Raw genomic sequence first — 20,833 nt, forward strand, 5'->3', positions numbered from 1 at the left:
CAATATGACTGCAGATAACCTTAATCTTCATTTCCTAGACCGAAACTGTAGAGAAGGCCTCCGAAACGACGTGCATCGTATCTACAGAATCTGTGCCGGCTAGCCCTACGATCCAATCCCATGTCACCTGCATGAACAGTGGATTGCAACACTCGTCGGATGCCTCACGTCAGCCATTGAAAGTTTCCATACGCCTGAATGCCCTCATAGAATTGACGACCTGGCGAATCATTTGGAAACAGAAACCGATCCTGTGCCAAGAGGAAGCGTGACTGTGGACGCAGTCAAAGCCCCATCCAGGAAGAGCTTTTCGTAATGGACTTAGACTTTCTTCAACTACCATAACTCTTCTGTGTACGTAACCTTGGCATCATATGTTCTCTGCTTACACGGAACCCTATAATGACGATTCCTCTGCATAGATAGAACCTTTTTCTACCTTACCGAAAGAAAGTATCTTAGCTGGATATAAATGCCTTCTTTACCCCTTCCAATTTCTTTCTTTTCTGACTACTAACATCGACGACCAACAAGAAGTATCAAGGACACTTCAAAATGACACTTCACAACAGCAACAGCAACAACAACTACGCTTCGGGTAACGGGAGGTGGCACAATATAATGGTTCGACCCTACATCGGCAATGCCACTATCAGCATCGCTCAACGTGAGCATCCCTATTATACATCAAGATTGCCGGGAGCATACCGACCAGAACAGAACGGTGTCCAACCTTCTGGACATACTGTCTCGTCTTCCGGTCCCGTGGACACCAGTTCAGTGCCAAATGAACGAACAGCTACCACGGCAGCACTCGTTGAGACCCCGGACGATGATGACGACGATGACGATGACGACTATGATTATGACTCCGGATTCTGCGAAGAGATGAGCGAGAACGACAGTGACAGCACAATGAACGATGACACCCCGGACTCGTCTGTCGACAGTGGTGAAGAAGCCAATGATGGAGACAAGACAACTGCAATTCCATCAGCCACCGACGCTCAACATGAGGACCTCGCCAGCCTCACCCAGCAGCTGAACTCCGCCAAGACTTACCTCGCCAAAGTAAAGAACCTGATGTCTAAGACCAGGGAAACCCTTGATCTTGTCGACGTCGATGAGGAAGCTGTGTTCGCTAATTACGCAAACCCCGATATCTCCGCTGCAGAAGCGGAAAGGTACTCCTTAGAAAAGAAGCTTGTGTTGGATATTCTCAAAAGAAAGTCAACCAGCATGTATGGTGCTGATCTTGATCCGGATTTCCAGCAGGCTTTGGACAACGCCGCGGCTACACTTGCTGAAGCAAGAGTGGACACCATCAAACAGCACGAAAAGTCTATGCAGCTCCATCATGCCCTCAATTACATCAAGTGGGAAAGGACATTGGCGGAGCTTGAGATCAAGGACTCCAACAGGTCTATTCATTCTATTCACAAGCAGATTAAGGAACTGAGTCAGAAGATCAAAGCTATCAAAATCATCGATCAAGTCAATGCACTTGGGGTCGAAGGGATCAAGACGCTGATGGCAACTGGGAATGAGACTCTGGAGTGGTCTTTCGGAATCAAATCTGACGTCAAGGACGAGGATGAAAAGTGCCCATGCTGTGATTCTGACATAGGGGAAGAGGACGAGTGTGATTCCTGTCATTGCGACTGCGAAGAAGAGGCCAACTAGGTGGAAATGTTGATGGAAATCGTTTGTGGGACATTAGGTCATGTTTCTTTTCATGTTAGATCTCGACCTGCTTAGCATAAATCTACCCAATCTCACCTCGCCCACTCTCAATGCTACAGTATTTCTCATCATTAGTGACCAGCTTCATAGGTAACCTTTTGGAGCCAGGCTCTCACCCTTGTCTGCTCAGCGTTTTACGCACGTGCTATTTGTCTGATCTCCCTCTACACAAACGTTCTGCTATTCGTGTTATCTTCAGTTGATCTTCTAATCTAAGTTTTTCCGAGGTGTAAGTCCAGGAACTCTCGTTTCCCATCCCGATGGAAACTGTGAGTCTATTTATCAGATGTTCCGCGACTCCTCTAGAACTTAGTATTATAAAAGATTATGTAGGTGAATATTTCAATGTTATATAATAATATTGAACCCATTTTGAACTAGATCGTTGCCATAGACCAGCTATGTAAGAAGGATAGGATTGCAATTCTCTGTCCACCAAACAGAGTCGAACCTGTAATCATCGACCGAATATTTCAGCACAGACAGAATCGGATTACCCACTGTCTTATGAGAATCTGACCTCCTCAAAGTTTGCGTTAAAGCGTCTAGCTGGAATAATGCTACAATCCTCTACGCCGGCGGCCGGCATCCTGTTTTAACCTTGTGAGCCTTGCGATGGGGTTTCTTGGTCATAGTTGGTTGAGCAACTGGAAGCTTGACGACATTAGATTCTTTTGGCAAATGTAAAGTAGTTGCCGTGGGAGAGGCCCTGGTTTGCGTGATGGGCTTGGACATAGTATCGGGACGAGCGAGAGATGCTGGGACTTGGGTGCCTTGGGCGACTGGATAGTGGATCTTGGACGACGCCACCGAGGGCAAGGCGGACGATTCCAGTGCCTGAACATCGGACTCGTCTAAGTGGTAGAGGAGAGAGCCCCAGCCGAGTCCATCATAATGACCCGAGCCCTCTCCCCAAGATCCAGCTCCACCTTCGAATCCACCGAAATATTCCAAGCTCTTGTTCAGATAGGCGGTAGTCCAGGGAGCGTCGAGACCTTTGATTTGGACATAGTGAGTGTAGAGCAGCTCCCATGCTGGCCGGATCGCACCGCGAGAGGCATCGCTTATAACATCGAAAGAAACAATTCCGTTGGTGTATGGCTCGAACGGCACATCGTTACCCAAATTGTATCGCGCAAAGTACTCGGCTCTGAAGAGATTTTAGTTAGCAGTGTTCAAATGAGTCAGTGAGGGACACCTTTCACATACCCGAGAAGAATTCGGCTGTCATTGTAAGAGAACAAGTCTTCGCCTTGATTCCACGCCTGCTGTCCAATGGCTCCCAAAAGCTGGAAGTTCATTCCCGAGTGACCTTGATCGCGACCAGACTCTTGACCTTGCCCAAGCGGCTTGCCAGTCCCCGGCTCCTTCACAATATTCGAGATGGCGTTGTTGATGGCTCCGTTACCAACACCGTTCTTGAAATAGTCAATGGTAAAGTCCCAGGTTGTCTGGTTGTCGGTGACAACAGCGATGGCAAGGGCAGATGCAATGTTGCACTGTTCCCAGTTTGCAAAGAAGTGTTTGACATTATGTTGCGATCCGAGTCTTTGATTGAGAAAGTCGAGGTTCATTGGCAAAAATACTTCGTCAAACATCTTGACAACCTTTGACCGACCTGTCTCGACAAAAGGCTTGTAGTCATGGAGAAGTTCGGCGGCGTTCGCAAGTTCATATCCCTGCAGACCTGCAGTAAGATACGCATCGTCGCCACCACTCAAGACTTCCAACTTGTCTGCCCAAGCGACAAGGATATCGGATGCAGCCTCGGCAAATCGCTCCTCTCCGGAAATCTTCCAGCGCAAAGCGAGGTTAAAGGCAGCTGCAGCGTCGTGCCAGAGGGCCTCTCCATTCTCACCTCGATTGACTTCTTTTACTGCATTGTTTTTGTACTCCGTGCTGGAGAATGGGATGCTGGTCAGCTTCTCCCAAGATGCCGTCCAGGGCTCTTTCCTGGCAGTAAGCTTAGTCTGGATACGATTGATATCCGATTGAGATACCAAGAGACCAGGGTGAGTAAAAGCGAAAATGAATGTAGGGAGGAAACAAATGAAGAAGAAATGAGCGAATGCCATGGCGAAGCGAAGTTTTGAAAGAGCGTAATTTGACAAACAGAAAGAGTGAAAGATAGAAGAATATCGCTGCTACCATGAGAGAAGGCCGCTGAATAAATATGTCCCATCTATGATCATCTTCAAGGTAACATCGTGACAATCACATTGCTATACGAGTAAAGATCCCTACTAGTTAAGCGCGTAAATGCCCCGCCTACCGGGCAGTAGAATGCTTGTCGTCTCATCTTCGGCCGCTAAAATGAACAGGCCTGTCTCCAGAACATTATTTTTTAGGTTGTGTGCAGCCAATTCATCGATTGTCTAATGCTTTTTGAGCTTTATTCCGGAACTTAAATACACGGACAGTACCCACATCCAATCAAATCTGGACGACAACGTAATCGTAGCATCTGAAACAAGCCACAACTGGAAAACCCCTGTGCATGTGCATGGAAATCTATTGTAAATCTTTTCCCGGGCGTAGCTAGTCATCGCGTTTAGCTTGAAGGCAAGGTGGGGTATCACTCCTGTCAAATATCGCTAACGCTAGGAACCCCAGCTCCCGTTGGAACATGCCTCCATTACATGAAAGTATAGTTTCTTTTCCAAGGAAGCCTATCCAATAGTACAGTACTCTAGTCTACAGGAGTCTCAACCATCAGAGGTTGAAATGTTGTTAAGTCCACCATCTGGATCCGTGATAGTTCCGAGAATTTCAGCAAGATCTTGAGGGTATGTAATGCGCTGAAAAGAGTCATGTTCTACGTTGAAGAAATAGTACGTTCCGCCGAGCTCGAACAATGTGTACGGCTTTCCTGATTCAGCGTCCAGTGCGAAAAGTGGTTTTACGTCGCCATTGAGCCCACGACTCTCCAGAATCTCGCCGACCTTGCCGCCTTCCCCCAGTGTTCATCGACGCCCATGTCTTGATAATTGTTGATTGATAGATACTACTGACGTCAAATATAAGACATTTGAGTGACGTGGCATTTGTCCTGTCAACTGATCGACCGAAGTAGATCAGCTTTCCTCGCTGACAAGGTATTTCAGCTCCACGCTAGTAGTTGGTCTGTCAAGAAGGACCAATTGACCTGTCGAGCCGTCTTCAGCGGGCTGTTCGCTTGATTTGATTGGCTGAAGAACGCCAGCCGTCGTCTGAAACAATATGCTTTGGGAATAGAAATAATCGCAGATGATCATCACAGCAACCACTTGAACATAGATAATAGAGCTGTGTCCATACTAGGGCAACTGTTTTCACGAGTTCATACTTTGCCTTTTACACATTTATCGGAAAGTTGCAAATATAATACGAAAGCTTCCCAGCAGATTAAATACCATCCCCTGACTCCCAAGCCCGCTTCTCTACAGCCAATTCATCGCTATAGTCCCCAAACTCACTGAACACGCCTTCTATCATGGTATTGTACCGTCTCGTCCACCGAAAAGACTCGAACATGCTCTTCGTATAGTCCCAGTAGTCAGGGTAATATCCTGCCGTTTCCCAGTCTATAATGCCACTCAACCGCCACCCCCGAGCTCCAGTAGAGTTTGTCGTCCTTTCTACCATAATATTGCGAGGGTTAAGATCTCCATGCGTGAAAACAATCTTGTGTCCACGCCGGCTGGGCTCGTCGGAAAAGCGTAGATGCTGGCTGAACGATGCTTCATCTGGACAAGGTCCGATGGGGGCCCAATCTCGAATTCGAGGATCACGGCAGGCTTCGCCCAAGGTATTGCAGATAGCCATCTTAGAAGGGTTGGGGATATCGCGCATCTGGGAAATGTAGTCTTTGAGCTGAGCGGAGACGGTTGCGCAGTCTTGGTCAGAGAGCGCATCCTGACATATCGCTAAGGATGTACCAGGGACACGAGTCATAAGGAGGTAGCTGAAATCATCATCGCCAGTGTTTTGGGAAACAATATCGATTGCTCGTGGGGCAAGAATGCTTGTCTTTCGCTCCAAAACCTTGAGAGCATTGTACTCGTTCCTGAGAGTGTCTGAGTCGGAATTGCACTTGAGGTATAGGCCAAAAGGCAACCTCTGAACTAGCGCATATCCATCTTTGTTGTAGAAGCGGTTTCCAATTTTCCGCAAAAGCTCGTATGTCATTATACGAAGCGCAGATGGGAATAAGCGCCACAAACACATCAGTGGGGGTAGAAATATGCGTCCCAGGTCGAGGCTATGAGAAGGAATCCGCACTGGCAACTGATGTCGAGCGGAACTCGTCATGGTTCTCGACTGAGAGAACAGACCAGGCGCAATGTCCCTAGCAAGCTTCACTAGCTGGATGCTTTTACAGAAGCGAGCATGTGAACCAATAAGTCGTGCATCGGCCTTTTCAATTCCCTGTCTTGAATGGTCGCCTAGCAGAGCAATGACGCCATTCACATCCACAGGTTGCTCATCGTCAATAAGAACATGCTCAACTCTAAACTAGACATCTAGGTCAAACAATATTCATTACAAATGGTTAGCGTTTCTTACCTCGATCATGGATGAAGGCAGTTTTTTCAACTTGACCATGCCGCACTGCAAGGCCTCATGAACGCTCTTTCGGACGAGCCAGTGAGTGTGGTATGGAGAATAGATCTCGGCCCTGTCGATGAAGTGACGCCACCAATCGAGGTACTGGCGGCCAAAGAATGCGTTGAGAAGCTCTATGACCCGGGGCTGGTGTGCAGAGTTAGATAAGAGGGAATAACAAAACAAAGAAGACCAACCTCGCCCTTGAGCCATCCAGATGGCACAGGTAAAATAGGAGCGACAATAACGGGGTCCCAGAGACTACCCTGTTTGCCCGTCACGCAACATATTCTACCGTCTCGGTTGGTGATGTTCTTTATCTCATCCGGTGAAGGAGCACGCGGCTGCACGCCAGAGATAACTGCGGGGACATGAAATTCAGTAAGTGAGAGATGATAAGTCGAACAAACATGGAATACTGACCTGAGTCAATCACATAAATCCAATTGGCGACAAGAGCATCAGCATGTCCATCGGCGCTTAGCCGGTGTTGTACGTAATCTGCGGCCGCTTGAGGCTGCACAGCCTCGAGAATGTAGGCGCGTAAGAGAGCCGGCGCGGGATGTGCAAGTTGGGCACGATCGACTGCGTCGACTGCATTGTAGACTTCTGGTGACAGTGGTATCATGCTCGATTCCATGACATGTTGTTTTTCGTTGTTGGGAAATAGTCGGCCACTCTCTCGTGTTATGAAACGTGGTGGGTTACAGTTGCGGCCTTAGGCAGATGATGACTAGGGTAAGCGGCAAAGATTCAACCAGCCAATTAAAGTCCGTCAATTCCCGCCCACTCGGTAGCGGCACCGCGGCAGTTCAGCGGGTAATCCACAACGGGCGCCTAAACTCATGATACCGACTAAATATAGTGACCTCCATGAGATCCCGTCATGGGTCGGCGGCTGGAATTGAAACGCTTCTCTCGGACCCAAGGCTACACTTGGTAATCTGCAGAGAGAATAGCCCTGGGAATGTCCTTGGACTGTTCTGGGGTCTTGTACTTGTAAAGGGAACCGTTAGCATAAATACAGGATCCCTCTTCCTCATTCCCATGGATATCTACATAGCTTCAAACAAAGTCGATTCTCTACATTCCATACAATCATCTACTGCCAGTTACCTCTTATACATAAGACCCAAGTTTAAATATTATTATTTTGCTTTTTTAGAACAATGAGTCAGCCCTACACTCTTTATCTTACCTTTCAGTGGCTCCGTCACAACGGAAAAGAGCATCAATATGTAAATCTTCCTTTCCCGGCTATATATATATATGTTTTAATCTAATGTACGGCAGCATTGGGGACTCTGGAGTACAGATGCCAAGCCTCCTGCGGGTCGTCTTTTTCATGCCACAGATGCTGGGCGTCAGGCACTTGACCTTTATTATGAGAACCGCAAGGTTCGCGACCCTTCCAAGTCTAAGAGTATGGTGGTCTGCCTCATGATCGCCAAATCTCCAAAGGCTGAGTATTTGGATCACTACGCCAGCCGGATTCCCTTGATGAATTGCTCCCATCTCCCTGCAGGGGAGCCACAATGGACCTGTCGAGTATGGGTCAAGGAGACCCTAAAGGCACTCCATGAGAAGGGTCAAATTGTATTGCCAGCCGATATTGGTCAGTTGTTTCCTTCCCTCATATTTATCTTAACGCTCACAATATCTTTTACGGGACTTTTAGACACCATTGAATCGTACGGTAAATACACTGCCGATCGTTACCTTTCGCAAATGGGCAACCCCATGATCTTCAACGACCTGGGTTGGCTCTCCCAGACCAGTGCGGGGAATACGCACCAGCAATACTATGGAGCCGAGCCCATGGAAACGGAAACCTACCAGCAGTATCAGCAGCAGAGATACTATGGGACTAAACCTATGCAAACGGAAACATATGGACAAAATGCTCGGCAGTATCAGCAGCAAACATACTATGGGACTAAACCTATGCAAACGGAAACCTACCAGTATAATACATATTACTAGGGTTATCATAGATACTGCATAAGGTGCCAGATTGGGGGATCCGCCCGAGGCTCACCCGACTGGCTAAGGATAAGCCAAACGGTACCGGACTATCTATCTAGCCGATGCCTTCGTACATTAAGAACATAATAAAAGCCTCTCCTCCTTCATCTCTCCCCAACTCTGTATTGAAATTATCTGCAACCTTCTTTCGATACTACTACCATGGACTCTCCTCCTCTACGCAGTGTCCAAGTACCCCCAGCCCAGGGCCAAACCCATTCGCACACCGTCGTCTTCCTACACGGCCGCGGAGATACCGCTGCCAACTTCCGCGACTCCCTCCAATATTCCCGCGACTCACAAGGCCGCACGCTTGCTGACGCTTTTCCTTCCTTCAAATGGGTGTTTCCTGAAGCACCCAAAAGACAATGTGCCAGTCTTCCCAACATCTGGAACCAGTGGTTCGATGTCTGGAATGTGAGCAATTTTGCTGAGAACGAACAGCTGCAGGCAGAAGGACTCAGAGAAGTGGTACCTAAGATCCGCAACATCCTTGCCGACGAGGCAAATCAACTGAACGGGAGGTGGGATAAAGTTATTCTAATGGGCATCAGCATGGGCTCTGCAACAAGCGTACACACATTATTCAACCTTGATATCCCAACCACGGATAAGCGACTGGGCGCCTTTATTGGCTTTAGCGGACGATGCCCATTTGCCGGCCAAACGTTTGATGAGATGCGCATGACGCTTCAAATTCCTTCATCCCCCACACACAGTGATGTCCTCAAGAATACGCCTATGCTCCTTGAGCATTGTCTTGACGACCCGTTGGTCTTAGTGGATTGGGGCAGGAAGCAATATGAGGTCTTGAAAGGGTTCGGAGCGAATGTGGCATGGAGGGAGTATAGGACTGGAGGACACTGGTTCAACTCACCCGATGGCATCGATGACGTGGTAGAGTTCCTAAAGGCTGTACTTTAGAGTAGTAATTATGGCCTTGTTTTTTGGTGGTTCTCAATTCTTGGATGTACCAAAAACAGCGACACTCGAATGGATTAACGCCCATTCGCTCTCCCATTGATGTTGAAACTTTGGCCGTTATTATCTGCGGCCACAGGCATCGATAGATGTTCTAGTCCAAGAAGTCTGCAATAAACCGGAACGTGAGACCGTTTATGAACTCATTTGGGCCCACCTCGATCTTGCATCGGACCACCTCATAGACATTCGTCTCATATGCTCGCAGGCGCTCCTCGTGTTCACGAGTTTGAACACGCATTGCCTTTCCATGAACCACGTTTGTACCGCTCTCATCATCCACCAAAGCATTGTAATTCCCCATAATCTTCACAATTCCACCTCGAATCTTGGCCTCACGGTAAGGAGCATGGAAGTCGGAGCCGAAGAGCCTCGCTAAGATGGCTTTGTCGAGAAGAGTTCCGTAGAAGAAGTACCACACAGGATACTCATTTTGTGAGGGGCGAGGGGGTTGGCGATAGGTTTTGTCTGATTCAGGTCGGTACTGAGGCAGTGTTGTGTCCAGGCCCAGGGTTGGGTAGAGAGAGGTGGACGAGAGATCCTTTCGTGCACTGTCTCGAACGTAGGTTGGCGAAAAAAGGTCAGGTTGGGGGTGTTTCTCCAACCATTCTTCAATGGCCAACTTGTCCATCATGTTGATCCTGTAAAAAGAGCACGGCTCTCCAAAGAGGTCGGTCGCCGGGATGACTTCGGTCGATGCGTCAAGTGATAGACCAGCTGCTTCGATAATTGATTTTACATTGCTGAAGGGCCCTTCAAGCTTGATCAAGAAGCCCAGAGCTCGAAGCATACGCCTCTCCTTTATAGAACGATTCTGGTTGTTGCTGACATTATGCGTGGCCCGGCGGTAATTGTAAAAATGTTCGTATGACTCACGGTCGTGTCCCTCGGCTTTCATCCGATCTCGAACGACGAACCAGTGATCATCAGAGATCGTAAAATCGAGCGCGTCCTTTCGATGATCTTTGATCTTGGACTCGGCAGTAGAGACTGAGTAGCCGAATAGTTTCTGCCACCGAGTGACAGTCGTTTGCATATCTTCGTCATTTTCCTGGAGCGCGGATGCGGCTTGCGCCATAAGTTCGAGTTCGTCCAGGAGTTCCATAGTTACTCAGTGAAGTATGACTCAGGTTTCTTTATAAAAAGAAGTCGGTGTAGTGTTCGTTGTCAGTATGAGTGACTGGAAGCCGACCGGGAGGGCGCAAGCAAGGGACTCTTATAGCATGTCGAAAACTCCGTGTAACGGAGTAGGCAAGAGAAGGTTATGTCTAAGTATTGAATTAAAATTCTCAAAACTTTACAATTTCTCCACGACTGCGATTCCGGTACATAACTCAAGGTGTTGAATTGACTTTGCTGTGACTCATGTTCCGACACCTTGTGACTCAATGCCCCCCAACCTTGACCAGACAAAAGATTCAGCCACGGTCGAGAACAACACAGTTGTAGGCTGAATGGGAATTAAACTGGCGTTTAGTACCTTTCTCGAACAAATTGACACATTCTTCAAATGCCATTTCTCACAGCCTTTTGCGTTGTGGATGGCCCTTGTGCTTCTCCATGCTCAGCCTGAGACATCTCGCCGGTCTTGAACCTTTCCTAGATACGTATTCTTAGCTTATATATAGCTCAATGTGCCTGTGGTAGCTGTCCCCTCCTTCTCCTTTGCTTGTTGTTTATCGTGTTGATTAAAACTGGTATTCGGAGATCTCACTATAAAAGGCTAATCAGAATCACATCTATCAGATAGATGCTAAGAGTTATCTTTCGAGGCTTAGAGTAGTACAGTAAGATTACCTAAGAACTGGTCTAAGCTAGCATAAGATGCCCAAATTCTTCCATCTCTTATGCGCAACATTACCCAACTCAGTCAATGGTCAGAGGATAATTCTATATCCATGTCACTTCGACGCTACACGACTACGCGTAGACGATTTCCATCGACCATAAAAAAAGAGAGGATCAAACGCGGGCAGTGGAGAATCGATGGAATCAAAACAGCGGTCGAGATTCAGCGTTCACCCATCCACCCGCCATCTAGCTCTTCCCACTCTATCTAGGCGCCCTGGCGATCTTTTCATCCCATCCGATGATATCGTCAACGACCTTTACCACCTAGCGAAATCTTTTCGTCGCTACAACACGGTCATATCGTGAAGACGGACCGTCCAAACCGTATAAAGGCAGCTAGCTGGAACTCGATTTACTTGGTAGATTCCACCTTCGTTCCTTGCTGTTTATCGTGTTTGACCCAGGCAAACTCAGAAGCATAGCTTACTAGAACTCAATTCACGAAGTGGGCCACACCCATCGTCTACAACTATAATTTTCGGAAATAAGCGAAATATCCAGGCAACTACTAAAATGAAATGGTCGAATATGCTAGCAGCAAGATGTGTTGCAGCTATGACGGATATCAATCGAGCAACTTCGACCGTGGTCGCCTGTATCTCAATGTGAAGATTCAGCAGCAAAAATAAACGAACCAAGAGGTTTATAAAAACCAAAGACCGGTACCCTGGTGCCCCCTTCAACACCGGCCAATTCTCTCCTCGCATACCCACAAAGATGTCATCATACACCCAAAACTTTTAGTCTGTTAGGTGATCTGCTACTCAAGGCCGAAGTAGTCAGTCCAGAGCTGCCCAACTGTCAGAAACTCTTCCATTGACCTCGCTGCAGCATTGCGTCAGAAGTCCATCCGTTACGGGACGAAATATCATATGCCTTGTTAAAACTGGATACGTCTGGTCGTTGTTGGTTATGTCTACAACAGAGGGCCGTGTCCAGTGGGTATATGACTCAATTGTGCAGGGTGCTGTTGGTTTCTTGTAGGTATAACCAACAAGAGAGGGCCGTGCATAGTTGGACATGACTGTATACCGAATTTTTGTTAGTTGTCTTTGGTTATATCTAGAAAGGGCCGGACATGTATAAATGTCACTCGTCTAGTGGAGAAAATAAAACAGGAGATTCCAAGAGGTACACACTACAAAGGTTTAGTAGGGGCAAAGTTGTGTTTTGCTTTTCCCCGAGGTCACTTATACAGGGCGCTGTTAGGTGTCAGTCATGTCCATGAGGGCTTTTACGTCACTGATACGTTCTAACAGAATTAGATCACATGACACAACAGCTGAAGGATCGGTGAGATTTGCCACATGCCGTTCTCTAAAGTATTAAGCTAAGGTATGTTACCCGCTACAGTAATCCCACATAATCTTAACAACTTCCTACCATTCTCACTTCCTTTTGTGCTACCACCCCTATCACCTTGACGACTTTACCGCCGCTTCCTCTCGCTAGACTTATCTCGCAAGATGGTAGCCACTGATTACTACTCCCTGATCGACGAGGGTGTCGACAGTGTCCCACCAGACTGGTTCGACAAACAGCGAGGCCGTCTTAAGAGTAAGAACGAAGCACTACGAGGGTATCTCTACACCGAGATCGATGTCCTGAAATCCTTTCACGACGGAGAGCTCGGATACGGTGAAGCTGCACATGCAATTACCAGGCCAGACTCCGACTCGCCTGTGCCAAAACTGGACACTTACGAGGATGAGATCCATGTTATCTGTCATCTATGGAGATTATTGAAAGACGCTCTTGTAGAGTGGCCATCTACCCGCACGCCTGGCGTAATAAAGCTTTGTCTTGCCATATCTCAAGTGCCAGACAAGATACACAACGGGGAAGCAACAGATGATGATTACCAACCACTGACATGGGATGATCTTCCCTATTTTGGTATGGTTTGGACTGATGCCCACTGGATGCTTCCAAAGAATATCCTGGAGACACAGAAGTATATGGATATCGCTGGTAGGCGCCAGGCACGCGATGTATATGTCAAGCAGCAGAATGTCGAGGCCCAGCTTGTCATGGCGGAGATACTATTATGGCGAACAGCCTGTTGGGCCATCACCTACGCCCTAGAACGGGAAGATGGTAAAGAGGAAGATTATGGACAGATGAAGGGAGATGAATCGGAATCGGCGGAGATGGAGGTTAAAGAGAAAGGGTTATTGGACGAGAAGGATTTCGAGATTCCAGCGGCAGCCTGCTGGATTGAACATGCTTGTAAGAAGCTGTATTCTAGGCTGGTGCAAGACGAACCTCGAAAAGAGCCTCGCGACTGGGAGCTATGGGACGGCATGCGCCAGCATCAGTTTAGTCAGTCGCTTGACCGATGGGATTACTGGATGGACCGTTTTCGGGTGGCAGCTAGAGACTTCTCCGACGACTACACACGGGAGAGAGCAAGGGCAGCGTTGCAGACGATGGAGAGAATTAAGAGGGACGCCATCGAAACTAGGGATTGAGTCATTGAATAAAAGAAGAAAAGGCTACTAAAGTCAGTTCTCTATTGCTATCCATGGCAGTCTCTTGCCTCTTGGTTAGTAGTTTTGACCGCTTTTCTCATGGCAGAGAATTGTCGAAAGCGAGCAGCCATGCTTGATGACAGTAGAGGATGAGAAGACACGAGAGCCCTACCGCAAGAGGGCTTGCTCTGTCGAAGTTCAATTTTTCTAAGGGACGTGGGCCATTCGCAGACGGTATCCGAAAGGCGCTCATATAACTCGTCCTCATACATCCAACGTGTGAAGGGGATAAAGTTCCAATCGAATGCTTTCAAGCGTGGTAGGCAGTTCATTGCAAAGATCGTTGAATGTAGGGATCAGCCCGTTTCGAATGACGACGCTACTGCTGTTGATGTAGGTATGGCCATGCGCTTGACTATACAAACGCGATCGCTTAACCTCCCTCCCAAGCAATTCTATACCATAACTGCCTTGTTTAAGGCTCTTATTGTTATCGTCCCAGCTCAAAGCTACCATATCTGCAGTTCTATCGCCAATATCTCTGCCATGACAGTATTGGTACTCTTTACTGGCGAGAATGATGGCCTGAGCAGCTCCATTACCTTCGACTCGATAAACGAGAAAGTTGAAAGAGTTACATTGCGTGGCATATCCGGAATCAGAACAAAATTCGAAGTTGCGGTGGATTTCATCATGTCCTTAGAGAAACGCGAGGTCGCTGCTTTGGGTCCACAACCGGATCCTGTTTCATTAACCGCCAGGGATTCCAGCAATAACTATGCAAGTCCTGATACAAACATGTACGAAAGCGAAGAACAGCGTGCGACGAGATTGGGCTGGAGATATGGGCCATTTGTTGGATCCAGCTCTAGATGGGTTTCCGTGGCAAGGTATCTCATGGACTGGATCCGGGGCCCATGCGGACGCTATGCTATCGACTCGAGAAAGAATGTTCTGGCGGACTCATATGAGTGTTTGTACTTGTTATAAATCCCAGGAGACTAAAGAAGAAATTGAGTAACGGGAGATTGTGTCTTTGAATACCATCAGCTCGATTCATTGGGTTTAGAAGGACATACAACGCCTACAAACCTATGTGCAAGGTTTTACAAATGCTTTAGATACTTACTGTTGTTCCGTCGATTAGAAAATGGATCATTAATCAAGATATCGGACTTTACTTGTCTACCTTGCACAGATTCTCCTCCAAGCGTGCACAGCGTCCTGCTCAAAAATACGTCATCGCCTCACGTTACTGCCGGTGCGCTTGGCCTTTCCTCTACCCTATAATTGTCACAATTTCAGATGATCCCGGTTACTCGTCGAAATCTTTATAATTTCTGCGGCACATGAAGCCGCCCGACCTAGCTTTGCCGTTTTCTGGCTCATCCTATCTAGTGCACTGACTATCTTCACACGGTCACACAAGGGTCTAAGCGCTGTTTTGGTTGGTAACTTATAACATGATCACGACATGGATATCGTCGTTGAGGTTCCAGAGTTTTGCGGGCAATCCGTGTCTGGTTGTTTATCGATGAAGGGTATGGCTGAGAAGAGCCTGAGTCGCTGAGTCCGCCAATATGATACGCAGAAGCGCTCGGGTACTTTGGAGCTCGTCACGCAAGTTCCCATGTCCATGATTTAGATCGATCGGCGTCGGTATCATCGGCTAGGGATAGTCGTGAGTTTCATGTTTAGAAGATAAAGCTCATTCATGAAGTACCAGTACACGGTGCATCCTTTGGCTTGAATAGTCAGGTGGAACAAGGGTTGTTAATCCAGCGTGCGTGTCAAAGGTTGCTGATGCCGTAGCTTAATCCACTAACGATCGCGATCACGCCAAAACAAAGGAATGTCACTTATCCTCTGTGATAATCACAACTACGTGTACGGTGACTGTGTCGTTGCGATCCAACTTCTCGCCTTGTACGATCACTTTGTAATCCGTACCGAAATCACCCCAACGGCGGCCGTGCTCGAGCTGAACATGTAAGCTTGAAGACAAAGAGAGACTTGACGGTCACTTTATCAACACTGGAGAAAGGCTGGGTCGGCGCATGTAAATAACGGCTCAATCGACTGACATTACCGCGCTCAGTGTCTAATCCATGCAGAGCATTTGTACTGCCATGAGCGTATCTAGAATGTGTTTTCACTGCTAATTAGCCGCCCTGAGAGGTACACTTGGATGATCATCACTGCACTGGTACCCTCCAATAACTGCTAGGCAACATCTTCAAGATAATCTTCAGTTTGTAGGCCCATCGGCAAAACATCATTTCAAATGGCTAGCAGGAGAAAGTACCCCGCTTAATTCAGGTATATCTCCACTAGACTTCTGCCAGTTCCGTGGCAGTTCCGTGCCAGTGATAGAGGTAATATACAATTAATCTATTGGTTGCCACAACTTTGCACTAACATTGGCATCCCATTTCTGCCTGGCGCCTTTTTTATTTGTTCTCCTCCTCACATCATCTGCTTTTCCTTCCCTCGCAACATCACCATCTGTCAGCGTTGAGACATCCTTCCAGCAACAAGACATGCCAGACACCACCGATCGATACCATCCCTGCAGTATGAGCATCGCTTTTTGTGCTACCTGACGACGTACTGATGCCTTTGTTTGCAGGGCCACGCGGAGAATCTTGATGCCCGCCGCGATGCGACCGACGATTTGGGCCTCCCACCAGCCCGAGCTGACAATTCGATGTCTGCCAACAGTGAGTTCAATTCTGCTTTTTATCGAGAAGCTGGCTAACCAAAACTTCCCAGACGGTCCCATCACACGAGGTGCCAGGCTTAACGACGAGGTCCTGCTCTTTGGGCCTATCAGGGTGCCTTATCAGTCAAGCCCTCACGACATCGCCCTCGATATCCGCAACCGAAGACTTATTGAGGCAATCAACCGACTTGAACTCGAAGGCCAGGACCTCGAACGGTCCACCGAATCCCTTGAAGTCGAAAGCGATCGTATGGAAGGTGACTACCGCCGTCTCAGAAACCAACTGGCTCGTTAGGAATCGAGAATGATGGTACTGACAGTCATGATGTTGGTCTTTTTCGTCTACATTCTCATCCGCCTGCTGTTGGATGTTTTTGTTGGTCGTACCATTGCCTGAAACGTCGGACGCGAGGAGGACTGGGGTTGCCACATTGTTCTTTCGGAGGATACTGGTGTGAATGAGCTTGCGCTTATGGGGCAATGATGGAACTTGGGACACAATCAATCGCATTTGGGGTGGATGGAATTGAGATTAGTCGCGTCCACATCAGGCATAGCACCTCACGACTCACGTCGTCCCAGGATCAGCTCTGATATATGGGGGCAGATGCGATATAGCAGTAGTAAAGAAATCTACTCTTCATGGACCCTGTTGACAGATCATTGACTTGCTTTCTGATTTGAGACAGCTCAATGTGACTGATGAACATAGGTCGAATATGAGTCGCAGGTGGAAGCCAAAATTATGGACAGAAGTGTAAAAAATGATCAAGATGAACCAAGAGTGTCCTAAGGTCGTAGGCAGTAGCCAGTTGGCAGGGTAAATGATGCTGTTGTTTGATGCCAATCTACCCACACCTCACGCGGCAGCGGACAAGCATGAGTTTTCCATCAATACCACTGCAAAAACGATAGCCAAGAAAGAGAGAAGGTTTCGGATGCTGATGCTGTCCGTGAATACTAGCGCTGGTCTCGCACCTGTCAACATCGGTTCGCTCTTGGCGATAGAGGACATGAGTGCACGTTCCACTCATGGCTTAGTACATTCCACCTGTGGCTCAGTGTGGGTTGTATTGACCGCTGGACCAAAATCGAGGGGCCCCTCTTGGGGACCTAAGCGACCAATAGCAATCAACCGGGCCTACTAACTGGTCGCCTTGTTCTCCTTAAACCAGATTTCAGTATTTACTTTTGGCCTCAGTGGCATGGATTCGTAGCTCGTACTCTTCAACGTGGGTCTATCTATCTGTTCAAGTTCTTTAAAAGTCAGTTATCGGGGGGTTTTCTGCTGCGTTGAGCTTTTGTACTTGACAAGAAGCGAGACAAGGCGATACGGGATGTGGGTGATGAATTCTGTATAGCACATTAGCGCCGTCGATTTATCTCACGCCTAGTCTAAGGTATATACTATTATACAGAGAAATACTTTTATACAGATGAGTCGGCATGCACAGACGCTTTGGACGCTCCGTTGCGATCACCGTACCAGGACCCGTTGTCAGTACGATTGTCGTGTGAGACATTGTACGACTTCGAGACAACAATATCAGCCAATTTCACGTGCTTTGGAACGATGGATTCCTGGCTTCCCCTATCACTCGGCTTGCCTCCCTCGTTGATGCTTGGTGTAAGCTCGTAGGGGCCCAAGTCTGTCGTCGCGTCGGCACGAGTACCCCTGGATCGACCTGTTGCTCGATACGAGGAACTGATTTCAGTTAACGACTGGCCCGTCCAGAAAGCTTTTGTGAATAGTGGTCGGAGGATCGGGATGTTGACAGTGAGGATTCCGACGATTGTCTCGCGTACACCCCATGAGTTGATCGTAAGAGCAGAAGGATTTGCGGACAGGGTGAGGACGACGCGAGTGATGGCTGCTGCAATTACGAAGGCGCCAGAGGACAGAAGAAGTCCGATGACAAATTTCCTATAACGTATTAGAATATTGAAAATAAATGACAATCAAGTGTTGATACTCACTTGCGCAAGGGAACTTGGAGTGTCCAAAGAAGAGGCAGAGGAATACAAAGAATTAGAGCGTCAGTCCTACAACGGTTAGAGGCTAGAAATGAAACGCATTGTGGTTATTACTAACAAGACGTTGAGTACAGTAGTGACCAAGAAGTTCTGCATCTTCAGGGTACATTTTGCTGTTCTGTGTGTCAGTGACCTGTCAAATAGAAGAGTTATTGTACGAACATGGGGGCTGTGGCAGAACCCTATAGCAAATTAGCAAAGAACGTAATATCTCGAGATTCAAACCTACTGCCAGTTATGTTGATATGGAAAACATCCAAAGGTAATCTAATATTGCATTAGCAAAGTCCACTGTGTCGTGGCTGAGAATCATACTGTAAGGAAGACAGCGGCATAAGAGACGGCAGAAATGATAGAGACTGATTTGACGAACACGTTGTGCCATGTACCGATCGTCATGCGAGAAAAGAAGCACAACATTGTACCCTTGAGGCACCAAATCAATGCCGTGTAGGCATACCAGGCTGCAAGTTGCAGTTTGGAACCCTTGATATATTGGTCGAGCTCGTCCGCGGTCAAGGCTGTAGATATCAGCATTGTCTTTTATAGTCATATCGCTCTCGGTTCAACGTACTGTGGTTCTGCGCTGCGACTCCGCCTTCGATATTCGTGCCTAAATAATCTAGAACGACTCAGTGTATGGCTCACCGAATTTGTTGATATACTCACAGATCATATGCACGGTAAAGGCATCTACTGTGTAGAAGAGCAGTACCAGAGCGGAGAAGAAATCATCGCCCTGTAATCCGCGAAATCCGACTGTCTTGAAACGCACTGCAAATCGGGCGAAGATGATGGAGGTACCAATGCCGTAGAGAGTCCAAGCCTCAATAAGGAATGACGGCCGGTCTTCGGAAACCGGCATGATGGTCAAAAGGGGTTACACAAAGAAAAGAAAAGAAGAAGAGAAAATTGATCAGCGGCTAACAGGACAGAAAGCGAAAGGAGGCAACCTCTCTTTATCCCGCGCAACACTTACTGAACTTTTGATTCAGGAAGATGCACTAACGCAAGCGTGTTCCATCGTCGCCTCCTAATGCTAGATGGCACTCAGTCTTTTCAATGGTGTGTGGACTAGTCCATGAGTAGACAAGGCCGATATTCTACCCAACCCGTGGCCTCGGAACTTTCCAGCGCTTATCTCATTAGATCGTAGTGTAACGCGGGTTCGGTTTAACGACTGGCTACCAGCCATTCACGTTGGACTAAACTGTCTAGCTTCTACACGGTAAGCCGATTGCCTTCGGTTCTCATCTCCCACTGACTCGCCAAGCCCATGCAGTCCCATCGATTATGGAGCAGAGATCTTGATCGATCTTTTTCGGAACCGATTAAGATTGATACAAATGACCTATCGTTTTTATTATGAATAGAAAGGCGGTTGTCACGATGCGACAAGTCATTTACAATCCTTCCCATACAACTTCGGTCCCGACAATTGAAAACAATTGATTCAGCATAATCACGATGCTTCGTTTCTCCAATCCTACTCACTGTCACTAGAAATGCCATCGCGATGGCTTCCAACACAGTTGCCTCTCTGTCCCTGATTCTTTCCCGTTTCGCTTTTATGTGTGGCTGAACTCTAATAGATTGCACCCACTAAACATTTCATTGCAAGTCACTGGTCTGCTGGTGTCAGCATCACTGGTGTCAGAACTCCCTTTCTCCGCCTCTTTATCGCGCTTGTATCCATCGTCTCAGTTTTAAGTGGCTACCCAGCAAATTGAGCCAGTGCTTTCGCCACTGCACATCCGGTCTCGACCGGCTAGGTTAGTTTGCGTACCCAGATATAGGCAGCTCTGGCTGGCTAAGGCCTGTGATGTGACGTGCTCCTTAGTTGTGAGCTTGTGGAGAGCCTTTGCGAGAGAGAGAAGTGACGTGGAGACGGTGATTCATATCAATATGAGGGTTATCAGACTTCATCTTGTCCGCATCGCCACATTGGAGACTCTTCTCAGCGAGCTCCTGCTGGATCGTGTCGAGTCTCTGAGACCTGGAAATAATCACACCATCCATTTCTCGCCGGTGTTCGACAGAAGTGGCCTTGACTTGAGGCGTTTCTTGTCAAAACCTTGATAGATGTCTTGGCTGGAGTTCGTGGCATTACACCAGCTGAGATAACCAGGGTAGCCGACTCAATCTGACATCGAACCCGAACAGATCATCTATTCGTCTTCCGCAGCCTTGCAACCTTCACGTCCGCCTCTGATATTGAAAGAGTCAAAGCCACTGCCTCCTGTTATTCTCCCAACAGTGCTAGTTTCTTTGCAGGATGTTATAATCAACACTAGCTTCTGAAGCTAGTCGCTCGTTTTTGACCACCAAGTCGACCTCTCTTGTCTTCACAGCTACCAAGCACATCGGAAAGTTAGAGACGTACACACATCATATTACCCTTGAGCTAAGCTGGGTAATGCAG

The 20,833-nt window shown here is 47.7% G+C and overlaps 9 protein-coding genes across 9 annotated transcripts; 5 read left to right on the forward strand and 4 right to left on the reverse strand.

The window, feature by feature from the left end:
- Nucleotides 1–555: 555 nt before the first annotated feature.
- On the forward strand, nucleotides 556–1,683 carry FIESC28_00989 (uncharacterized protein; the record flags this gene model as incomplete). The annotated part of the gene is made up of 1 exon (XM_031155140.1): nucleotides 556–1,683. One exon carries the CDS (start codon nucleotides 556–558, stop codon nucleotides 1,681–1,683), a length of 1,128 nt encoding a protein of 375 aa, XP_031020797.1.
- Nucleotides 1,684–2,313: 630 nt separating this feature from the next.
- On the reverse strand, nucleotides 2,314–3,818 carry FIESC28_00990 (uncharacterized protein; the record flags this gene model as incomplete). The annotated part of the gene is made up of 2 exons (XM_031155141.1): nucleotides 2,314–2,893; nucleotides 2,953–3,818. 2 exons carry the CDS (start codon nucleotides 3,816–3,818, stop codon nucleotides 2,314–2,316), a joined length of 1,446 nt encoding a protein of 481 aa, XP_031020798.1.
- Nucleotides 3,819–5,127: 1,309 nt separating this feature from the next.
- FIESC28_00991 (uncharacterized protein) lies at nucleotides 5,128–6,967 on the reverse strand (the record flags this gene model as incomplete). Its single annotated transcript, XM_031155142.1, has 4 exons — nucleotides 5,128–6,237; nucleotides 6,289–6,474; nucleotides 6,525–6,688; nucleotides 6,751–6,967. 4 exons carry the CDS (start codon nucleotides 6,965–6,967, stop codon nucleotides 5,128–5,130), a joined length of 1,677 nt encoding a protein of 558 aa, XP_031020799.1.
- A 529-nt stretch (nucleotides 6,968–7,496) lies between these two features.
- On the forward strand, nucleotides 7,497–8,310 carry FIESC28_00992 (uncharacterized protein; the record flags this gene model as incomplete). Its single annotated transcript, XM_031155143.1, has 3 exons — nucleotides 7,497–7,565; nucleotides 7,621–7,942; nucleotides 8,006–8,310. 3 exons carry the CDS (start codon nucleotides 7,497–7,499, stop codon nucleotides 8,308–8,310), a joined length of 696 nt encoding a protein of 231 aa, XP_031020800.1.
- Nucleotides 8,311–8,514: 204 nt separating this feature from the next.
- FIESC28_00993 (uncharacterized protein) lies at nucleotides 8,515–9,276 on the forward strand (the record flags this gene model as incomplete). Its single annotated transcript, XM_031155144.1, has 1 exon — nucleotides 8,515–9,276. The coding sequence occupies one exon, from the start codon at nucleotides 8,515–8,517 to the stop codon at nucleotides 9,274–9,276; it is 762 nt and encodes a 253-aa protein (XP_031020801.1).
- Nucleotides 9,277–9,427: 151 nt separating this feature from the next.
- Nucleotides 9,428–10,438, reverse strand: FIESC28_00994 (uncharacterized protein; the record flags this gene model as incomplete). The annotated part of the gene is made up of 1 exon (XM_031155145.1): nucleotides 9,428–10,438. One exon carries the CDS (start codon nucleotides 10,436–10,438, stop codon nucleotides 9,428–9,430), a length of 1,011 nt encoding a protein of 336 aa, XP_031020802.1.
- A 2,212-nt stretch (nucleotides 10,439–12,650) lies between these two features.
- On the forward strand, nucleotides 12,651–13,655 carry FIESC28_00995 (uncharacterized protein; the record flags this gene model as incomplete). Its single annotated transcript, XM_031155146.1, has 1 exon — nucleotides 12,651–13,655. The coding sequence occupies one exon, from the start codon at nucleotides 12,651–12,653 to the stop codon at nucleotides 13,653–13,655; it is 1,005 nt and encodes a 334-aa protein (XP_031020803.1).
- Nucleotides 13,656–15,507: 1,852 nt separating this feature from the next.
- Nucleotides 15,508–16,672, forward strand: FIESC28_00996 (uncharacterized protein; the record flags this gene model as incomplete). Its single annotated transcript, XM_031155147.1, has 4 exons — nucleotides 15,508–15,644; nucleotides 16,187–16,229; nucleotides 16,285–16,375; nucleotides 16,428–16,672. 4 exons carry the CDS (start codon nucleotides 15,508–15,510, stop codon nucleotides 16,670–16,672), a joined length of 516 nt encoding a protein of 171 aa, XP_031020804.1.
- A 1,133-nt stretch (nucleotides 16,673–17,805) lies between these two features.
- On the reverse strand, nucleotides 17,806–19,276 carry FIESC28_00997 (uncharacterized protein; the record flags this gene model as incomplete). The annotated part of the gene is made up of 8 exons (XM_031155148.1): nucleotides 17,806–18,301; nucleotides 18,355–18,420; nucleotides 18,470–18,524; nucleotides 18,574–18,593; nucleotides 18,641–18,678; nucleotides 18,727–18,932; nucleotides 18,986–19,033; nucleotides 19,081–19,276. The coding sequence occupies 8 exons, from the start codon at nucleotides 19,274–19,276 to the stop codon at nucleotides 17,806–17,808; spliced, it is 1,125 nt and encodes a 374-aa protein (XP_031020805.1).
- Nucleotides 19,277–20,833: the final 1,557 nt, after the last annotated feature.

The sequence above is a fragment of the Fusarium coffeatum genome (assembly GCF_003316985.1).
Source record: "Fusarium coffeatum strain FIESC_28 chromosome Unknown BRIP53273_contig_27, whole genome shotgun sequence".
In the NCBI taxonomy this organism is placed as follows: domain Eukaryota; kingdom Fungi; phylum Ascomycota; class Sordariomycetes; order Hypocreales; family Nectriaceae; genus Fusarium; species Fusarium coffeatum.